This window comes from Podarcis raffonei, chromosome 3 (genome assembly GCF_027172205.1).
Source record: "Podarcis raffonei isolate rPodRaf1 chromosome 3, rPodRaf1.pri, whole genome shotgun sequence".
Taxonomy (NCBI): Eukaryota; Metazoa; Chordata; class Lepidosauria; order Squamata; family Lacertidae; genus Podarcis; species Podarcis raffonei.
The window spans coordinates 42,024,000-42,041,987 of record NC_070604.1 but is presented as its reverse complement, the minus strand read 5'-3'; the positions used below and the strand labels follow the sequence as shown (position 1 = coordinate 42,041,987).

The following is a 17,988-nucleotide window of genomic DNA, read 5'->3' as shown; positions in this document are numbered from 1 at the left end:
TATAATGTAATTTAAAACTGTCCGTGTGTGTGTGTGTGTGTGTGTGTGTGTGTTAAACAGTCACCATTTTAAAATTTGAGATTCTGGAAAATGCATCCCTATCTCAATACGAGCGTCATAGGGTACTCCTTGTATATAATGAAGTTTGTGCTTATTACCCCCTCCCCCCAAAGCGGCTCTAGTAATAACTTTACAGGTATTTGTGGGCCTTGTATCACCCACTGAACTTCATGCAGGCAAGGAAACGACTGGAACTAGTAGCAGCAGTAACAAGCGTAGGCAGTGCCTGTGGCTGCTGTTTACAAATGCTGGCTTCTTAAAGTGTAAAAATATTTTCAGACTTACAGGTTCATAATAGAAAGGAAGTAGAAGTAAATAAATAAATATGAAGTAGTACCAAAGTTAAGTATATTTCAAATGCTTAGTATTTCTGCATCATGTGATGAATATTTTATTGCCCAAAGGAAGAAGAGAAAGACATTAACATGCCAGGCACTTCTACTAGAAAGAGGAAGGTAATATTTGTTTTACATCAGTGATTTCTGCTTTGGTTATGTGTGAAGTGGGAACAAACAAATTTAAATAAGGCCTCTTTGATTATGTGTATCTTCATGTTTAATATTATTGATTATTTCAATAAATGTTAAAACTATTGATTTTCCAAATGGTGGGTACCACCAGCAGCCCATGGCTTCATTCTCCTGATTTTTACCAGATAGATATTAAAAATTGACTGGGTTCAATTCAAACAACAGTGCAAGGCCTCAAAGTTTGAGAGAGGTCACAGAATATTTTTTCCTTCAGCATTTTTCCACAAGGGGATAATCAGTTTTCTCTTTAATTTGCAAGAACAGCTACTTATTTGATAAGCCGTATTCAATATTGCTGTTCCAGGATCATCAGCCCAAGCGGAGGTTACGTAATAGAGCTCAATCATACGATATTCAGGCATGGAAGAGGCAGTGCCAGGAACTGCTGAATCTAATTTTTCAGTGTGAGGATTCTGAACCTTTTCGCCAACCAGTGGATCTTCTTGAATATCCAGTGAGTATTTTGAAAATATTATGATGTTCTTCTGAAACATTCACCTTAGAAAAGTGAAGTGGAAGAATAATGATAAACATTTTATTAAGTAAAAGACAATTTTGTTGAGTTCTCAGCAAAATATTATTCTCTGTCTCTCTTACAGGTGTGGTTGTATTTGGTATTTCATGCATTCTGTTTTTGAGGCTGTTCATCTGCCATACATCTGATTTGTAGTACATTCAGAAATTTTAGGCCTTTTTCCATTGGGGGATTTTGCTTAAAAGAGTATAAGATTTATGTTTTTTCATACAGGCTTGTGCAGTTATTTTCTGCTTTTTCAGTAATTAGTAATATTAGATTGTTGAAATCAGTTCATTAATGTTTCTAAACATTTCTAAAGGATTACAGAGACATCATTGATACGCCAATGGATTTTGCCACAGTTCGGGAAACACTAGAAGCAGGGAACTATGAATCGCCAATGGAATTGTGTAAAGATGTGAGGCTAATCTTCAGCAACTCCAAAGTGTATACACCGTGCAAAAGATCAAGAGTATGGCTTCGCAATTTATTTCTTGATATGTACTGATGTTCTTTAAATGTTGTGTTTGTTGCTAGAGAAGTGGAATGTGTAATTGATTTTAATATGGACAACAAAACACATATCAGATGTTAAATTTAAAGCATATTTAAAGATATAGTTGGTGTTACTTGAAATAATACCTTTTTTGGGTCTTGTGTTCCTGGAGAATCCTGATACAATTCAACAGATCCTTATTGCCCCCGTCTACCTATTTTTCCTGCACTTGGGCATGCAGACAAGCAACATGATAGGAAGGAACAATAGTGTAGATGTGATGTCTGTGGCCCCTCTCCTGTCCTCATCCAGTGTTCCCTCTATCCGTGTTGGCTGCTTACATTCTGACCAAAAGCACCTGTGGAGAGTACAAGGCTGGGTGAAGAACTGTGAACATTCCTTCTAATGTTCCCATTGAGGTGCATGGGAAACAGAGAATGTGATGCTGTGGAGCCTTATGGGGATCTTCTGTGCAGTTGATCTTGCTTCATGTGTCTACTGATTTGTGTAAACTATTGCGGGCAGAAATTAAAATGTGAGACAAACTGTTCAATTTTTTGTCATATTAATACACTTTAATATTTTTAATAGATTTACAGCATGAGCCTGCGCCTGTCTGCCTTCTTTGAAGAACACATTAGTTCCATCTTATCAGATTACAAATCAGCCTTGCGTTTTCATAAAAGAAGCACAATTAAAAAGATAAGGAAGAAAAGAAGTAGAAGCAGTTCCCTTTCTAGTAGTGTTGCATCAAGGTATGATAGAGTTCTTCGTTCTTCCAAGTGCAATATTTGAATGTTTTACATTGGTGTGGCAGCACTTGTGGCTTCCTTTTATTAATATTTTACACTGCATAAAAAGATAGTTCCTAGCTTACTCCCATGAACAGGCCCAGGGCTAGCTTTGATTCTTCCAGTCCAGTTGTCCAAGCTGCCACTATCATACATGAGGCCACCTGACCCCTTGGTGTAGGAGTTTTCTCCCTGCGTCCCACCCACACCCCAGCATCTGAGAGAATACAGTGGTACCTCTGGTTACGTACTTAATTCGTTCTGGAGGTCCGTTCTTAACCTGAAACTGTTCTTAGCCTGAAGCATCACTTTAGCTAATGGGGCCTCCTGCTGCTGCCATGCTGCCAGAGCACGATTTCTGTTCTCATCCTGAAGCAAAGTTCTTAACCCGAGGTACTATTTCTGGGTTAGCAGAGTCTGTAACCTGAAGCGTATGTAACCCGAGGTACCACTGTACAGTTAATTCAGTAAACTTACTAACCATAAAGGGGTACTTGCAGACCAGTACTTAATCTGTGGTTAAAACTTAAAGCCAACTAAAAAGATACTTAAAAACCTAGACATTAAGAAGGTCTTAGCTTGATAAGCTTTAGACATCAGACTCATTGGCTAATGGAGAACATTCTAGAGTCATAGAACCACAACATACAACGCCTTTTCCCAGTTTGTCACCCACCTAATATTCAGCAGCAGAAGCAATCAATTTCTACTGAGAATTCTAAGACCTGGGCAGGTTCATGTGAGATTAGGCAGTTCCTTGGATATCTGTGGCCCAAGCCATTTAGGCCTTTAAAGGTTACAATCAGCATTTGAATTGCTGAAGAGGCATTGAGGGAGATGTGTGTGGGTGAATTGGACCACATAAAGACAAAATGGCTCATGGATGAAATTAGTTGATAACCAGGGCCTATTGCTATTGCTTTACGCTATAAAATAGCATGAGTTGACAGACTTGTCATCTGTTTGTAGTCCGGACAGGAAACGAAAAATAATAAAACCACAGCTGAAAGCTGAACCCCCTGCTATACCTTTGCCCTCTGCACCATCACGTTCAACATCCCTGAGAAACACTGCTGCTCAGATGAATGGAAAAGCAGATGTGACTTTGGTCCGAACAAGGAGTACAAGGGCAGTAGCAGAAATGGCAGTTAATGAACAACCATCTACTTCTTCAGGAGGAAAGCCTACAACTGTGAAACCTAGTGCTACTGTTACATCAGGTAAATCAGGTGGGTAAACTTATTAATAAGTGGTACAGATCTGGAACCTAAAATATAATGGCTTCCACTGCAGATGCAACATCACATTTATATATTCATATTCAGATTAGGAAGACTAGGAACGCAATCCTAAATGGAGTGAGGTTGGGGATGCAAAGGGGCAATTTTACTGCCACTTCCAAAGGCCTGCCAGCGGGGGATGGGCAGACTTGCCTTTTTTCCTTCACAATGTAAAATTTTCATTTCTGTCCCCTTTCCCATTGCACATTCCAATGGAGGCAAATTTAGTTAAGTCAGCTGCAGGCTTGTTGTAGAGAGAGGGCCTGATTCCAGCACTTCTCTAATGAATGTAGGGGCTTTGGATACTACCTTCCCCCCAAATACACTATTTTGGGGCCTGATGCCAGCTACTTCTGGTCAAAGGACCATTGCGGACATGTCCCAATGTTCTTCAGTAGCAGAGAGCCACGTCTCCTTCCAGACCCCATACAGTCAGCAGATTTGGGGGTTGTGTAAATCATGGAAGTATAGAAAACCATAGAGTGAGGATAAATGAGTGAAATAATCTTAAATAGAACCCCTCAACAATGTTTTGTTGAAAATATATTTCAGAAGAAATAAGGTATGTATTTATTTGACCAACAAATATATAGTAATTGAAAATCTTGTTTAAAACTTACCTTTTGCTCTCTCTGTTGTCTCCCAGTACTAGAGGATTCCACCAAACATTCCAAGAACCAGAATATTTTATCAGTCCATAATCAAACCAATTCTACTCATAACACTAGGAATAATACTGCAAGAGAAAATGTGGAGAAGGATAAACAAATTAAACGTAAACCAAAATCTTCCACTCTCAGCCCACAAGGTAAGCTTCTTGTATTTTTAAATGTTAGTTATTATGGAATATATAATAACTGGGGCTGCAGTTTTAGACTGATTAAAAGTAATTCCCACCAAATAATCACTAAGTAATTTATAAGGCAAGTTTTTAGTTTATCAGTTTACAGCCCTGATTAATACTAGAAAATTTTGTGGTGTTTTTGGTGTGTTTAATCATTCAGATGAGTCTAATTTGTATGCAACTAAATTGAGGCCTGATTGGTCCTATACTTAGGATTGCTCTGCACTTAATTTTTTATTTGTTTGCAAAGGAGATGGGTAATGCAAGTCACTGACATGTTACTCTGTCTTTATAGCAGATTGCAAGAATAATGTCATGGCTTTGGCATCAGGAAGCATCCAGGTAAATGGACATGGGGGACAGTCTTCAAAGCCTATGTTTAAGAGGGGTCCTGGACGGAAACCCAAGATTGAAACAAACAACAATAGTTGTGAAGTGGTGCACAAGAAAAGAGGGAGGAAACCAAAAAACCTATTACTTGCTCAGCAAAAGAATTTAGGGCAGAACACAATCCAGACTACTAAAGACTTAACAACAACAACAACAACAACAGAGGAAGCATCTGTTTCCACTGCATGCAATTCTCTCTCTGAAAATAATGTGAAGGAAGACTTGTTGCAAAGAAAAGGGCGTGGAGGCAGAAAGCCTAAAAGAAAGCCAGAGGCACAAGAGCCAGGATTAGAACTTACGTTTTCTGCAGATCCTAAGATTCAGACGAGAAGCAAGAGAAAAAAGACAGATGAACCTATTGAAGAAGAGCATGAAGAACTTAAAGATTCTGAACCCCACATGAGAACTAGAAATCAGGGTAGGAGGACAGCTTTTTACAATGAAGATGACTCGGAGGAGGAGCAAAGACAACTATTGTTTGAAGACACCTCTTTGACTTTTGGGACATCTAGCAGAGGCAGAGTCCGCAAGTTGACTGAAAAAGCAAAGGCTAATCTCATTGGTTGGTAACCAGCATTTAAAAATGCTAATAAACAGGTACAGCTGAGGAAGTGGTAGAACTAAGGATATTGCTTTCTGCTGCTATTTACAAATGAGAATACGTTCTGATTTGGAAAAAGTATAGCAAAAACAAACTGAACATTTCTTTGAAAGAAGTATGTATTTTAAACTTTTGCTATTTATTGCCCTCCAAGTAGGTTATACATTTCAATTCACTTTGTTCAGTTGGTATTGAAGATTGTATAAATGGAAATTCTTGATTTGCAGAAATGTTACTGTAATTTTGGACAGTCAGTAACCTCTATTTGATTAAAATTGATAGAATTTTTAATGTAACAGACTGAGAACAGAACTCCTATTTTTGAATGAGCAAGGTACAGTACATTTGTATAGAGTGTAGTATCTGTGTTTTGCAGGATATTAGCAGAGTGTGGCAGTAAATGCCATTGAGAACAAATGCAAAATTCCAAACATTGCTAATAAGATGTTTAATTTCAGTAGTAATTGGGCACACAGCTTTGTACAAACAAACCTAGTGCAGCTTGTTGGTTTATCTAGGTTCAGCCAGAGAGAAAAATCACACTATGTAGATATATATATCCACATTGGAAAAAGTTTGACTAATATGTCTAATTTTTCAGACCTTCATTCTCGTATCAATCAAATCTCTGTTTATTGTGCCAAAGACTGAAAACCGGTGCAGTAGAAAAGTTTTTAGTGTCAGTGCAGCATACATTTTTCAATTATGCTTATGAATCTATGTTCTAAATATACACTGTTCTGAAAAATTATCTCTACTGGTACTTTGTAGTAAAAACAATTAATGCACTGGTGGGATCCTTAGGCAAAATGTATAATTGGGTTAAAGGATTCAAGGAAACTGCAGGAAAAGTGTGAGATTCTTATGTTTACGATGCGATCAGATTGATTGTTTATACAAATTGTGTTAAAACTGACTAAAATTTTTAAAAGTGTCTGTGTATGTATATATTATGTACACAAGCACATAAATATATACAATATTACCCAGGAATAATTTTTTTCAGGACTTTTTAGATAATACTAGATAAAATTTTAAAATGTCATACTTTTATTTTAAGGGGAAGATTGGTTATTTTCAATTATTAAAGATAAAAAGGCCAAATCACTTTTTATGCAATCATGTTTTATACAGTGTTCTCATTGCACATTGTTTTTCTGCACTTTTTACAGTGTACTTATCAAGCTGACATAAGTCAATATATACACCCTAAAGGAAAATCCCACTTAATGATTGTGCCTTGTAGTCTATTATTTTGTGCATCTTTAGTAAACTTAAGTTGTCTATTGTAAATGACTATATGACTTAGGGGAATGTATTGCTGTATGTACTGCTATGGAAAAAGAAACAGTTATTTATTTGTTTATGGTACATTTACTTATTTTATACCTTTAAAACAAAGTTTGTATTAAAACAAACTTTAATACAATTTCTATTGTTTGAAAGTATAGTCCAATTTAAAAGAAAACATCTTTAAACAGTTGCATGGTACAAAAATGTAACCACACTTTTCATTTAACACCCTTTGGGAGAAGTAAGCCTCAATCTAGAGATGCAGATGTATACATACCTGTTCAAAAGATAATTGGTGCCGACAGCCTAGCTGTTTGGAGGGTAAGGATCTGAATATAACCTCCCATGCTTCCACTGGTGGGGGGGGGAATGTTAAAGGGACTGCTTTTCCACCTCTCCAAATAGATTATTGGCTCTACCATGTTGAGAAAACACAGCTAAACCTTCGCTTACGTGAATATAATACTGGTAACAACACACACAAAACATCAGGCTGTTTGTGACTATGTAACTTCTTTTTCAAAAACAACTCAACATGTAATAGACAATATCACAAGGTGTAATTCCATAAATCAACAGAACATATTCTGATAAATTAAAGTCCAATGGATGGTCAGGAGAGACAGTCCATTCAGTCTAAATTTGGCAAACAGGCAATAACCACGATATGGTATGCTTATCCTTTGGTGTTCCACATCTCACCGCTTTCAGGATTCTAGCGTTCTAGTGTTCCTTACATGCAGATAGCAGATGGAAAACTTGAAAGCATGGCACAACAAGGATTCTGGGATAATACCTTGTTTCGCCCCATCAGGCTTTGTCAGCCATACATACTCATAACTCTACCTATTATGTTCTATGTTTTCGGCACACAAGAATATGAGTATGCACGGCTGACGAAGCCAGATTGGGCGAAACAAGGTATTATCCCGGAATCCTTGTCATGCCATACTTTCTAGCTTTCCATCTGATACCTACATGTAAGGAACACTAGAACGCTAGAATCCTCAAAGCAGCGAGATGTGGAACACCACAGGATGAGCTTACCATATTGTGGTTATTGCCTGTTTGCCAAATTAATAACTGAATGGACTGTCTCTCCTGACCATCCATTGGACTTTAATTTATCAGAATATGTTCTGTTGATTTATGGAATTACACCTTGTGATATTGTATATTACATGTTGAATTGTTTTTGAAAAAGAACTTATTATATTCACGTAACCTAAAGTTTAGCTGTGTTTTGCCAACATGGTAGAGCCAATAATCTGTTTGGAGAGGTGATAAAGCAGCCCCTTTAACATTTTTCCCCCATCAGGGGAAGCCTGGGAGGTTATATTCAGATCCTTACCCTCCAAACAGCTAGGTTAACGGCACCAGTTATCTTATGTTTTGTGTGTGTCTACCATTTTGGCAGCATTGACAGTCTGTGTTAATATGTAGTTTCCAGTCCGGGTTTGAGGACTGCAGGTGGAAGCAACTTCAGGAACTATGTATGCAACACAAGCTTTGTATGCAACTTGATACTCAATTCATTAGTGCACATATGTTGCTCGCAGTGGATGGCATCTGAGGTTCAAGATTAATATGCATCTTTCATCCATTTGTGTCCATGGCAATTGGTTCTTAAAATGCATTTCTGATTTTATCACAAATACTCATAAACATCAAGATAATTCACTTTTATTTGAAGTAGACTAATTGACGTTATGATCAGGCCAGTTTAGAATGTTTGGAGGCAGGGAAGATTCTGTTTTGGTTGGTTGCCATCACCATCTCCTCTAAATAACCCATATTGGTTTGGCTTTTAAGAAAATATCTTCAACTAAGAGTATTTGCCAAATCATGATTTACAGTAGAATAATAAATTCTACTGGCACTAGTCCTTCTTGGATACCTATTTTCATTAGCATATTATAATTATGGGATTTGGGACACTGACTTATGTTTTTAAACATGCATTCTTACTAATATTGCAGACATTAAACATGAAAATATTTCAGCAGCCTATGTACAGTGATAGTTCATTTCACAATGGAAGCATTACAGTAGATTTATCTTGTCCATTTAAGAATTTCACTGTTGATGAATTTCAAATGTGTGATTTCCTTTTGTTATCTGCATTGTTATATAAAAGAAATTGGCAAAGCAAACATGAAACCCCATTACTGTAAGTTACTCCATTTATAACTATGTCCCACTTGGCATATATTTATGTATATACTTGTATACATCAAGTATGTGTATGTAACGTTGGAGAATGGAATAGTACACATCACCATCATAGTGTCTGAAAATTACACATTTCAGAACAAAAGAATCGAAGTCTTGTTTGCAGTACACAAATGTATTGTTCCCCATTCATGAATAATTTTGTACTAAGAATTCACAAGCTTATTTTTTTCTAACATTATTTTGGTAATACATTTGTGTAGAAACACTTAAAACTGTAATTGTGCTAGATATACTATATAAGTGCTTTAAATTGCATTGGTTTGACTTAAATTACTGTCATTGGTTAGATTTGACTGATTTGCAAAAAAATTTATTGTACCAACACAGAAGAGCTTTTGATTTAGCACATTTTAATATAAGCAATAAATACTGGTTCACTAACTTTTGGAGGGGGAAACCGTAATGAAATGTGTTATGGATAAAACTATTGAGAGCAAAGTAATATTTATTTTATGGCACATTTACATGGAAAATACTATGTAGACACTCTTTCTGTTGGTAATTACAGATATTACAGATATTCACACAAGCAATTATCTTACAAACTTGGCAGTAATGAAAACAAATGTAAAATGCAGTCTACTGATACAGCTTCTGATACAGAGCGGTCCATTAGTTCCATAATGCTGAACATTAAATTACTTCAATATTAACCAGTGGTTACTATACAGCGATGTCTGATAGCAGCACATTCCATTTTCTTTGATTGGGAAATAAGTTCATTTTCACTCCAGTAATCAATCCCGTGTTTGGCTAAACGGGTTTGAAATTTAATTGTTTCCCAGGGATTAAGCTTGGTATAATACTGGGTACTGAAGAAATGATCTTTATCATTGTGGTATGAGTAGCGATGCAGCTTTACAAAACCCGTCTTCCTATAGTACTGCTGTGATGTAAACTTGCACAAAATTATTCGTACCATACTGTCAATTTTTCCATGTGTTGTTTAATACTTTATCTTAGTTTGGATTGATCTTTGTAAAATACCGATTCAAAAGCATGTAGTACTTCTCAACGTTTAAAAATGAATGGGGACATAGTTTCAGTACATAAGTCATGTGCTGTGTTACGACTCTTTGTGAAATACCAATTTGAGCTTTCAGTTTCATGAGCTTTAGTACATCTAAAGTGATATTAAGACCCCAACCAGAACTCCATACACACAGCTCTTAAGTGTGTTGATTTCTGCAAAGAGCTGATCCTACTGTGCTGAAGAATGTGGATCCTTTGCTTTGAAGCAAGAGCTCCTGGTGGTCTATTTAATGAAAGCTTAAGGCCACAATCCAGTCGTGCCTTGCATCCTCAGGGCATGCAGGAGTTTCCTGCCATCCATCTCACCCACACCGGCCATCAGACTTCCCACAACTGGAGAGGTGCACTTGTGGGACAGCTGTGTCCTAGTGTGTGTAAGGGACCGACTGGATTGAGCCTTGTTGTAAATTTTGATGTATCAATCTTGCATTTCATGTTCTTGGACCTAAGCATTCATCTGATAAAAGGGCTGTTCAGTTTCTGCTGTAAATAATGTACATATGTTTATAATTCAAAAAAGGTGTACATTTCATATATAGTGGCCAAGTCTGAAAATTATTTCTAATATAACAAAATCTGGTATTGTGGTTTTTTTTTAAATGTGCTAACTTTACATAATTACTCTTGGAATAATGGTGAAGCAAAGAATTATTTTGTTGCTCTCATTTTCCCATTTAGTTCACAACATTTTGGAATAAAAGGTACCCTCTGTTTCAGGAAGGTTACATTTATTTCAGGATATTTTTTGTTAAAAGTACCGTAGATGTGAGATGGCATTTTGAAGATGGAAATAGCATAATATTTGCTGTTAAAGACCAAACCCCAAATCTCCCTTTTTTAAAGGGTAAATAATTTAAGGAGCTATTTATATGAAAAATCATTTTTCTTTTGATACCAAAAAGGGAGCCAAATGTTGAATATTTGAATTTTAAATAAATGCAGATAATTGCTTCAGGATATGGTATAAATTTTTGTTCATGATATAATTAGTGCTGGAAATTACTACACCTTTAAAGATACAGCACCAAATTTCTACACTTTCACATAAGACATTTAACATGGTATATTTATCTCAGATGCATGTTTTTAAAAGGATACGCTATTGACACACATTTTGAAGTTACATTTTTGGACCATTACACTGCAAAAATTGAAAAGAAAGTTATTGAGTGAATACCTTAAATCTTGCCACTTAATGTTGAAACATATAATGTAGTGTAACTTAAGGAAATTGTCTGGAACATCTAATTTTGAAACTGACACATTTTAAAGCTTTGCTTACTTTGTACAGTATGGTGTAAATCCCAAAAATATTCATGTAACCAACCTACAGTTTTACAAGTTTAGGTTTTATCAAGGTTATTTTCTTTCTCTTCTGCTTTATCAAGTTATAAAGTGCAGTCTCACACCTGGATGAACAGTGCCCTTTCTTTTTGTACATATTGATCGAAACTTTTATTGTTATGTGAAACACTTACGTTGGTTTTGATGAATAATACTTGGAATCCTTTTATACAAACTAGAATGTATGTGTATGAATTACTGTCACTGCAATGTAGTAACTACAAACCTATTTTTAAATAAATAGAAAACTCGTTTTTCTAAGCTGCTTTGCTTTTGTTATTAAACTAATATAAATGTGTGAAGTACACAAGTTGTGTCTAAAAACTTTCACCTCACCATACTGCAATCCTACGTTGACCCAAAAATAAGCCCCATCAAGTTCAATGAGTCTTAGTCCCAGGTAAGTTTCTACAGGACTGCAACCTTAATGACTTAAATATAAAGGATATTGATTGGCAACAAGAGTAACTTAGTTTCTTAACACAAATGCTCTAATGGAACTGGTAAATTTTACTACCATCACTACATGTGTGAGACAGCCTTACAAATTCTATTATCCAGAGATGTGTGATCAACTTTCTTTCTGAAGGCACTTATTCTTAACAGGTGCATAGGCAGGTATGATAATATACTATAATATAAAATGGACATTGTGTTGGGCTAGGAGAATGAAAAACATCTGCATTATTTCCTTGTTAGGAAAAGCTGCCCCGCCCCCATAACCTTGCTTCCTTACATTAGCAAAGCCAGAATAAATTCCACAAAAATAGCAAACTGCAGATGAAATACAAAGAGTGAATAGTTCATACAGGTTGGAAAGTTAGAATTTTATTAAATTGGAGATTAAGAAACTAGGCAGAGTTGTAAGTTCCATCCTTTTTGTTTAAACTGCATTCCTTAATCTGTGAAACTATTCAAGCAGAAATCACTCGACACCTTGCCTAGTCTCACCACCAACACCCAAAAATTAGCAAGTTTTTCAGCAACACTGCAGTTTTACAGTATTTCCGTCTCTTATTCATAATTTCTTAACTCAGACTGGTTATATTTGAGAAATTTCTCATGTCAGACAGTAAATGCACATCCTTATTTTTGAAGGCTAGGAGCTTCTGGCATCCAGGGAATTTCTCCCCTGATAAAACTACTCTCAGCAGAGATTTCTTGAACTACACTGACAATGTGGCATTTCACCAAATGCAATTTGTCCAGTGTAAAACTCTGGGAAAAAAACTGGTTTCTGTCACCAGCCATTAAGAATTATTCTAAACAGTATATTAAAAATGTACTTGTATCTATGGCTACCACAAGCATTCACTAGGTTGATTCCAAAGTTTGTTTTATTCATGGAAGGAGCTGCTGATAATGGAAAGTGTCTTCTATGAACACGAGGGCTTCTTCATGGCAAGAAGTTTTCTTCCAAGAAATGAAACGTAAATTGGGATCCAAGCCACAGCTTGCGTCCAAGTGCGGAGAATTACAACCCGTGCTACAATTTCATGGAATCGTTTAAAAAGTGAACAAACATCAGAGTCACTTTAACATTTTGATTAAGGAAAAGCTAGTTAAGCTTCCCAAGAATAATGTTCTTCCCAAAGGAAAACACAATGATTCAGGACTTCAGTAATAAATCAGTTTACATTTATGTGAGCTGCTTGTTTTCTCTTCCTTTCCCCCTTTATTTCAAAAACAGCATATACCCTTGAGGAAACATAGATGGTGGCACTCTGGAGTCTCTGCTGCAAACCCAGTGAGTCTGGGGCATTGGCCAAGTGATTTTCGAGGTGGCCCTCCCACTCTTTCACTTCCTCTTCCCTTATTAGCAAAGGCTTCCCAAGGGGCTGGCCAAGCAACTGGCAAACTTCTTGAGCTTTTTGCCGGGCACTCCCAACAGCAGCAAGACAAACCTGACGTCTGCAAAAAAAACCAAAGACAAATGAGAAGATTTAGCTAATTAAAGCAACAAAAAGGGAGTGTGTCAATTAAAACCGTTAACCAACGTAGTACCTACTTTTGAGCACTGTATACTCTGCTTTTCAATGAGAAAGACCTTCACAAAGCAACTAACAGTACAATCCTATACAGATCTATCCAAAAGTATGTTACTTTGAGTTCATTGAGATTAATTCCAGGTATAAGTGTAGGATTTCAGCCTCTATATATTCAGTGATGTTATCCCCTCCCCCATTTTACGACATTTAAAATTTATGCAACTTAAACAACTAAATTAACCCCCTTCCCCCACTCCACCAGTTTACATTGTTGTGAAAAATAACAACACACATGTTCCATGTCAGATTGGAAATCCAATGTAAGTTTGTCAAAGGCTGAGAAAGGCAAATAAAGTTCCGATCTCACACAGAACAGAGTTAATTTGTCTTTTCTTTCCAGAGCAAAAAGCAAAAACCAGCTCATTGTGCCCAGAGTGAGGTGTATGCTGGTGGTGGAATCTCCCCTGCTCTGATATGTTAACAGTTAATAAACATGTAACAAACTAATGGAAAAGTATTTAATTTTCTCCCACAGGCAACGTTTAACTTTTGTGTAGTTTTGCATGAAGTGTTAGCTGCCCTACCCTTTGATACCATTGATCTATATTCACTCTTTGAAAGTTTTACCAACTGCATGCTTTCACAGACCGTGCTGCTGCCGTTCAACAGTTTAATAGTTCTTTATGCTTCAGATCTGAATCAAGGCCTTTATACACTTCAGTGGTGTTATTATATACTTATTGTTGTTTAGTCATTCAGTCGTGTCCGACTCTTCGTGACCCCATGGACCAGAGCACGCCAGGCACTCCTGTCTTCCAGTGGTTATTATATACATGCACTGTCATTTCAACCTTTCCATACCAGACAGGCAAAACTCTGAAACTAAGCCAAAATATATGTGATTGCATTTATTTTAATTCATCTCTTCTTAGGCTGGCTTTCTCCTCCTCATAGGCTGCAATCCTGTTCCCACTTTACTGAGAGTACAGTGGAACCTTGGGTTGTGAACGTGATCTGTGCGGGAGGCACGTTCGCAACCCGCAGTGTCGCGCATGACGTGATTTGGCGCTTCTGCGCATCTGCATGCGCTGAAACCCGGAAGTAACCCGTTCCGGTACTTCCGGGTTCACCGTGGTCCGTAACTCGAAAACATGCAACCCACAGTGTTCGCAACCCGAGGGATCACTGTACAGGATTTCACGATTATTCATGTACCAGCATTGGGGTGCTTGACTGAATGATTTGTCATCTTAATGATACATTCCAATTTAGAACCTTCAGAAGAATATGGAGCCTTGTTTCGTTTTTTTGTCTACTTTAATATTATATCAACCTCTTTCATGGGGGATTTGCTCCTGCCATGGCTTGGCTTAGTGCTTCTGGTCTGCTTCTCTCCAAGTCATGAATAGCAATCAATGTTTGTTCTTGGTTTACTGTTCATGGTTTATTTGGGGGAAACAAAAGATGAGCTTGGATTCTTACATAATACAGCTTGTTTTCCAGCAACGGGACAAAAGTAAAACACCTGCAGTTTCCAACTGTGTGCACTAGCACATTCACTTTAAACCATCATTTATTTTATAAATGGTTTACTATTATGCACAAGCCATATCTATATGAACATGTGTATTCCACCAGCTGTTTTCTTGGACTGGTCAACAAAATAGAAGCTTTGGCTACTTATTAGAGAACAGATTTCCAGAGGCATGGAACTGGTAAATCAAGCTAGCGAGACCTAACTTTCTGGTAAAAGGAGGAAGACATAACTTACCGAAGGGCATCTACTGCCTCCACTGTATGGTAAAAGTGAGGTGGGCTGATGATAACAGAGCTACCTAGCTTTTCAACAAGGAAGTTACAAACGTCTTGCATTTTGCCGAAATCACTGAATATAATGCAGACCTATATGGGAATGTAAAAATTTGCAAGCCTTTTTAGTGCCTTAGCTAAAAATTGGCTAAAGATGAATAATACAAAATCAATTATAATATGCATTTTGTACAAAGCTAAATTAGATTATACTTTCATTTATATGCTACCTCTGTACAGAGGAAGTTTTGCTCAATGTGGCTTACATAGCTTTCAGCAATACATGAAAAATACTCATATCTGTATGCTCATTATTATATGGAATTAAAGCAGGCAATTTTTGTCATATTCAAGTTTTTAGAATGACAATCATTTTGTAGAACCAACTACGGAGAAGCAATGAATTTGCAGAATTGGAAAGACATTCAGGAAATTAATATTAACCCCTGGTTTATAACCGCACATCAACATGCTCCTAATATTTTAAGACAATTCAATCCTGGATGAGAAGTCCCGTTGTCTTAGGGATGTCAAACGTCTGGAATTGACATCTTGGCGTTTATGTAAAAAGCTCAACAATTTCAGTATCTTCCTTTAAAAAAGCAAACTTTTGGACCTTCCTAAAAAAAAAGCTCAACAACTTTTGGGGTGTCCAGGTTTTTACTACCCTACACTGTGTTCAATAAGACTTCCAGATAAGCATGTATGGGATTGATGCCTAGATCCAAGGCTGCAATTCTAAACACAATTCACATAAATAAAGCTTTTCTTAGTTTCAATATGAATGTTTTGAGGATTGGATTGTAAATTTGGTAGATGTTTCAATTTCTGCTTCCATAAATAACTACACCAGTAGTTATCAAGCATGTTGTGATGCTGACATAGTTTTGTAAGGCTATTAAGATGGTATTGCAGGAAAATACTTCAGGAGTAGGATGGCAAAAAAGATAATATATAAATAACCACAAGCAGTAATACTGTAATGTATGAGTGTGGAACCATTTTCACCCTTGAGCAGAAAAGCATATTAGGACATAGTTTCACATTTCTTGTTTAATGCTCAAGATATATATATATAAATGGTATTTGAGACACATGACCAATACTCATACTTAAGACACTTGCCTCTGCTTCCATCTTATACAAATTGTCTATTCTACTAAAGTTCTTTGTCACAGTCATGTCGTTCTCCTAGAAAAAAAACACAATAGCTTTAAGTACAAAACTATGGAAGAGAATGCTTTTCGGTGACATTATGGTTGCTTAACTAGTACTAAGCAATGCAGCAGAGTTCAAGGTACACTATTTCAAGGTAAAAATAAAAAATAAATCCAGCTTAGCATAGATGAGTAAATCTTGTCTTCACCCACAACTGTTAACCCATCCTAAGTAGAGCATGAAATTATTTATCATCCAGCCTGTTACTCCGTAAATATATCTCATTGTATTAAATACATAGAGCAATTTTTAAACCTGTTTGTCATCTAAGCAACCTGTGTGCAGCCTTGAGTTCACTGACAGTAGGGCAGGATGGAAATGCAGCAAATACACAATCAGGAAATACACAATAAACTTGGGCTTGTAGACAAGGGTTTCCTCTCTAGCCTAATCATCCAACTGCACTGGTTTTGATCCGTTTGAATGCTTCTATGGTGTGGAACCACTGCCCCTCCATGTGTTGCAGCTCGGCTCCCATCAGGTCAGTGGTGTTGAGGATATCTCTAGGGGTCCAAGCGGCCCACCCCTCCCACCAAACTATAAGAAAGAGCGAAAGCTTTTCCGGTGCAGAAGCTGGTGGTGATGTGGTGTAGCCACAGAGAAAGCCGTTGAGCTGCGCGCATGCGCGAGGTGGGTCGGCTCTACTTCTCGCCCTCCAACCCACCAAGATTCCTCCGCGCTGCCGGGCGCTCTGGACGACATAATCCAGCCTCCGAGTGACGCTGCTCCGCGCCGCTCCGGCCTCTCCTTTCTTGCTCTTCAGGTAAACGGTGACTTTCGCCCGGTCCGGCCTAGCGCTGAGCTCCGAGGTGCCGCTGACGTGAACTTCCCTCCCCGGCGGCCTCGGGACTTCATTCTCCCGGCTGTTGTCCCCCCCGGCGGGCGGAGGGACCAGCTCGGCAAACACCCGAGCTGGAGAAAGCGGCGGTAACGGCATCCCGAGGGAGTTGGAGAAAGGAGACCGCTAAGGCGCCATGGCAACGGAGCCCTGAGCGCCCAAAGCATCACGGGGGATGTAGTTCTGGAAGCGGCCGCGTCACGTGGCCTATCCGGCGTCCCCCTGCCGGGAGAGGCGCACCTCGGCGCTTGGGAGCGCGGCGTCCCAGGGTTCGTAGCGCCGTCTTCCCGTTCACGTGACGCCCGCCGAGGTGCGCTGCTTTGTTTTGCCGAGGGAACCCGCTACCCTGTTCAGTTTGAGCGCTCGGAGCTTGGGCGCTTCGAAGCTGCGAGTTCCCTTAAGCAGCTAAATCGAGTTTTTTAATTCTCTCTCTCTCTCTCTACGTGAAGTGTCCTTAGAGAATAAGTTGGTAGTTTTCTCTCCAAGCAGCGTTAGCTCGATTCCAAGAAAACAACACGGGAGAAAACTCACCTGCACATGCACCCTTTCACATCTTGAACTTCTTTGGCGACGTTTTAGAAATGAAAATACCAAGCAAAAGCAAGGCATGTTTGCATACTTACGTGCTGGAAAAGCCCGTCTAACTGTATGAGGCTTGTTACGCATAAGATTAAACCATCTCTGTATTTTCACATGGAGTGAACTGAAATACAGTGGTACCT

General features: G+C 38.0%; 2 protein-coding genes across 8 annotated transcripts in view; one reads left to right on the top strand and one right to left on the bottom strand.

Moving 5' to 3' along the window:
- The window catches only part of PHIP (pleckstrin homology domain interacting protein), a 60,171-nt gene extending 53,233 nt beyond the window's left edge, over positions 1-6,938 (top strand). For 4 of the 6 annotated variants that reach the window (XM_053381326.1, XM_053381323.1, XM_053381329.1 and 1 more), the window contains 7 exons: positions 465-515; positions 895-1,044; positions 1,427-1,579; positions 2,195-2,358; positions 3,364-3,623; positions 4,321-4,482; positions 4,814-6,938. In XM_053381326.1, the coding sequence (XP_053237301.1) occupies positions 465-515; positions 895-1,044; positions 1,427-1,579; positions 2,195-2,358; positions 3,364-3,623; positions 4,321-4,482; positions 4,814-5,478 (1,605 nt within the window). In that variant the 3' untranslated portion in view covers positions 5,479-6,938. The remainder of the gene's footprint in view (positions 1-464; positions 516-894; positions 1,045-1,426; positions 1,580-2,194; positions 2,359-3,363; positions 3,624-4,320; positions 4,483-4,813) is intronic. The other 2 variants (XM_053381327.1, XM_053381328.1) reach the window with 2 other exon arrangements.
- Positions 6,939-12,219: 5,281 nt separating this feature from the next.
- IRAK1BP1 (interleukin 1 receptor associated kinase 1 binding protein 1) lies at positions 12,220-17,491 on the bottom strand. Of its 2 annotated transcripts, XM_053381322.1 has the most exons (4): positions 17,093-17,491; positions 16,336-16,401; positions 15,173-15,303; positions 12,220-13,324 (listed from the first exon to the last, which is right to left on the bottom strand). In XM_053381322.1, exons 1-4 carry the CDS (start codon positions 17,363-17,365, stop codon positions 13,042-13,044), a joined length of 753 nt encoding a protein of 250 aa, XP_053237297.1. In that variant the 5' UTR covers positions 17,366-17,491; the 3' UTR covers positions 12,220-13,041. The 2 variants fall into 2 exon arrangements, with proteins under 2 accessions (XP_053237297.1, XP_053237296.1); XM_053381321.1 differs by lacking the exon at positions 16,336-16,401 and having other exon boundaries at positions 17,093-17,488.
- Positions 17,492-17,988: the final 497 nt, after the last annotated feature.

Excerpts from the sequence above, each read along its gene's own strand:
- IRAK1BP1 (XM_053381322.1), bottom strand. The coding sequence starts at position 17,365 with ATGCCGTTACCGCCGCTTTCTCCAGCTCGGGTGTTTGCCGAGCTGGTC. Across the intron at positions 16,402-17,092 it reads GGCAGCGCGGAGGAATCTTG|GAGAACGACATGACTGTGAC; the intron begins GTGGGTTGGAGG and ends TTTTTTTTCTAG. Across the intron at positions 13,325-15,172 it reads GAGGCAGTAGATGCCCTTCG|ACGTCAGGTTTGTCTTGCTG; the intron begins GTAAGTTATGTC and ends TTTTTTTTGCAG.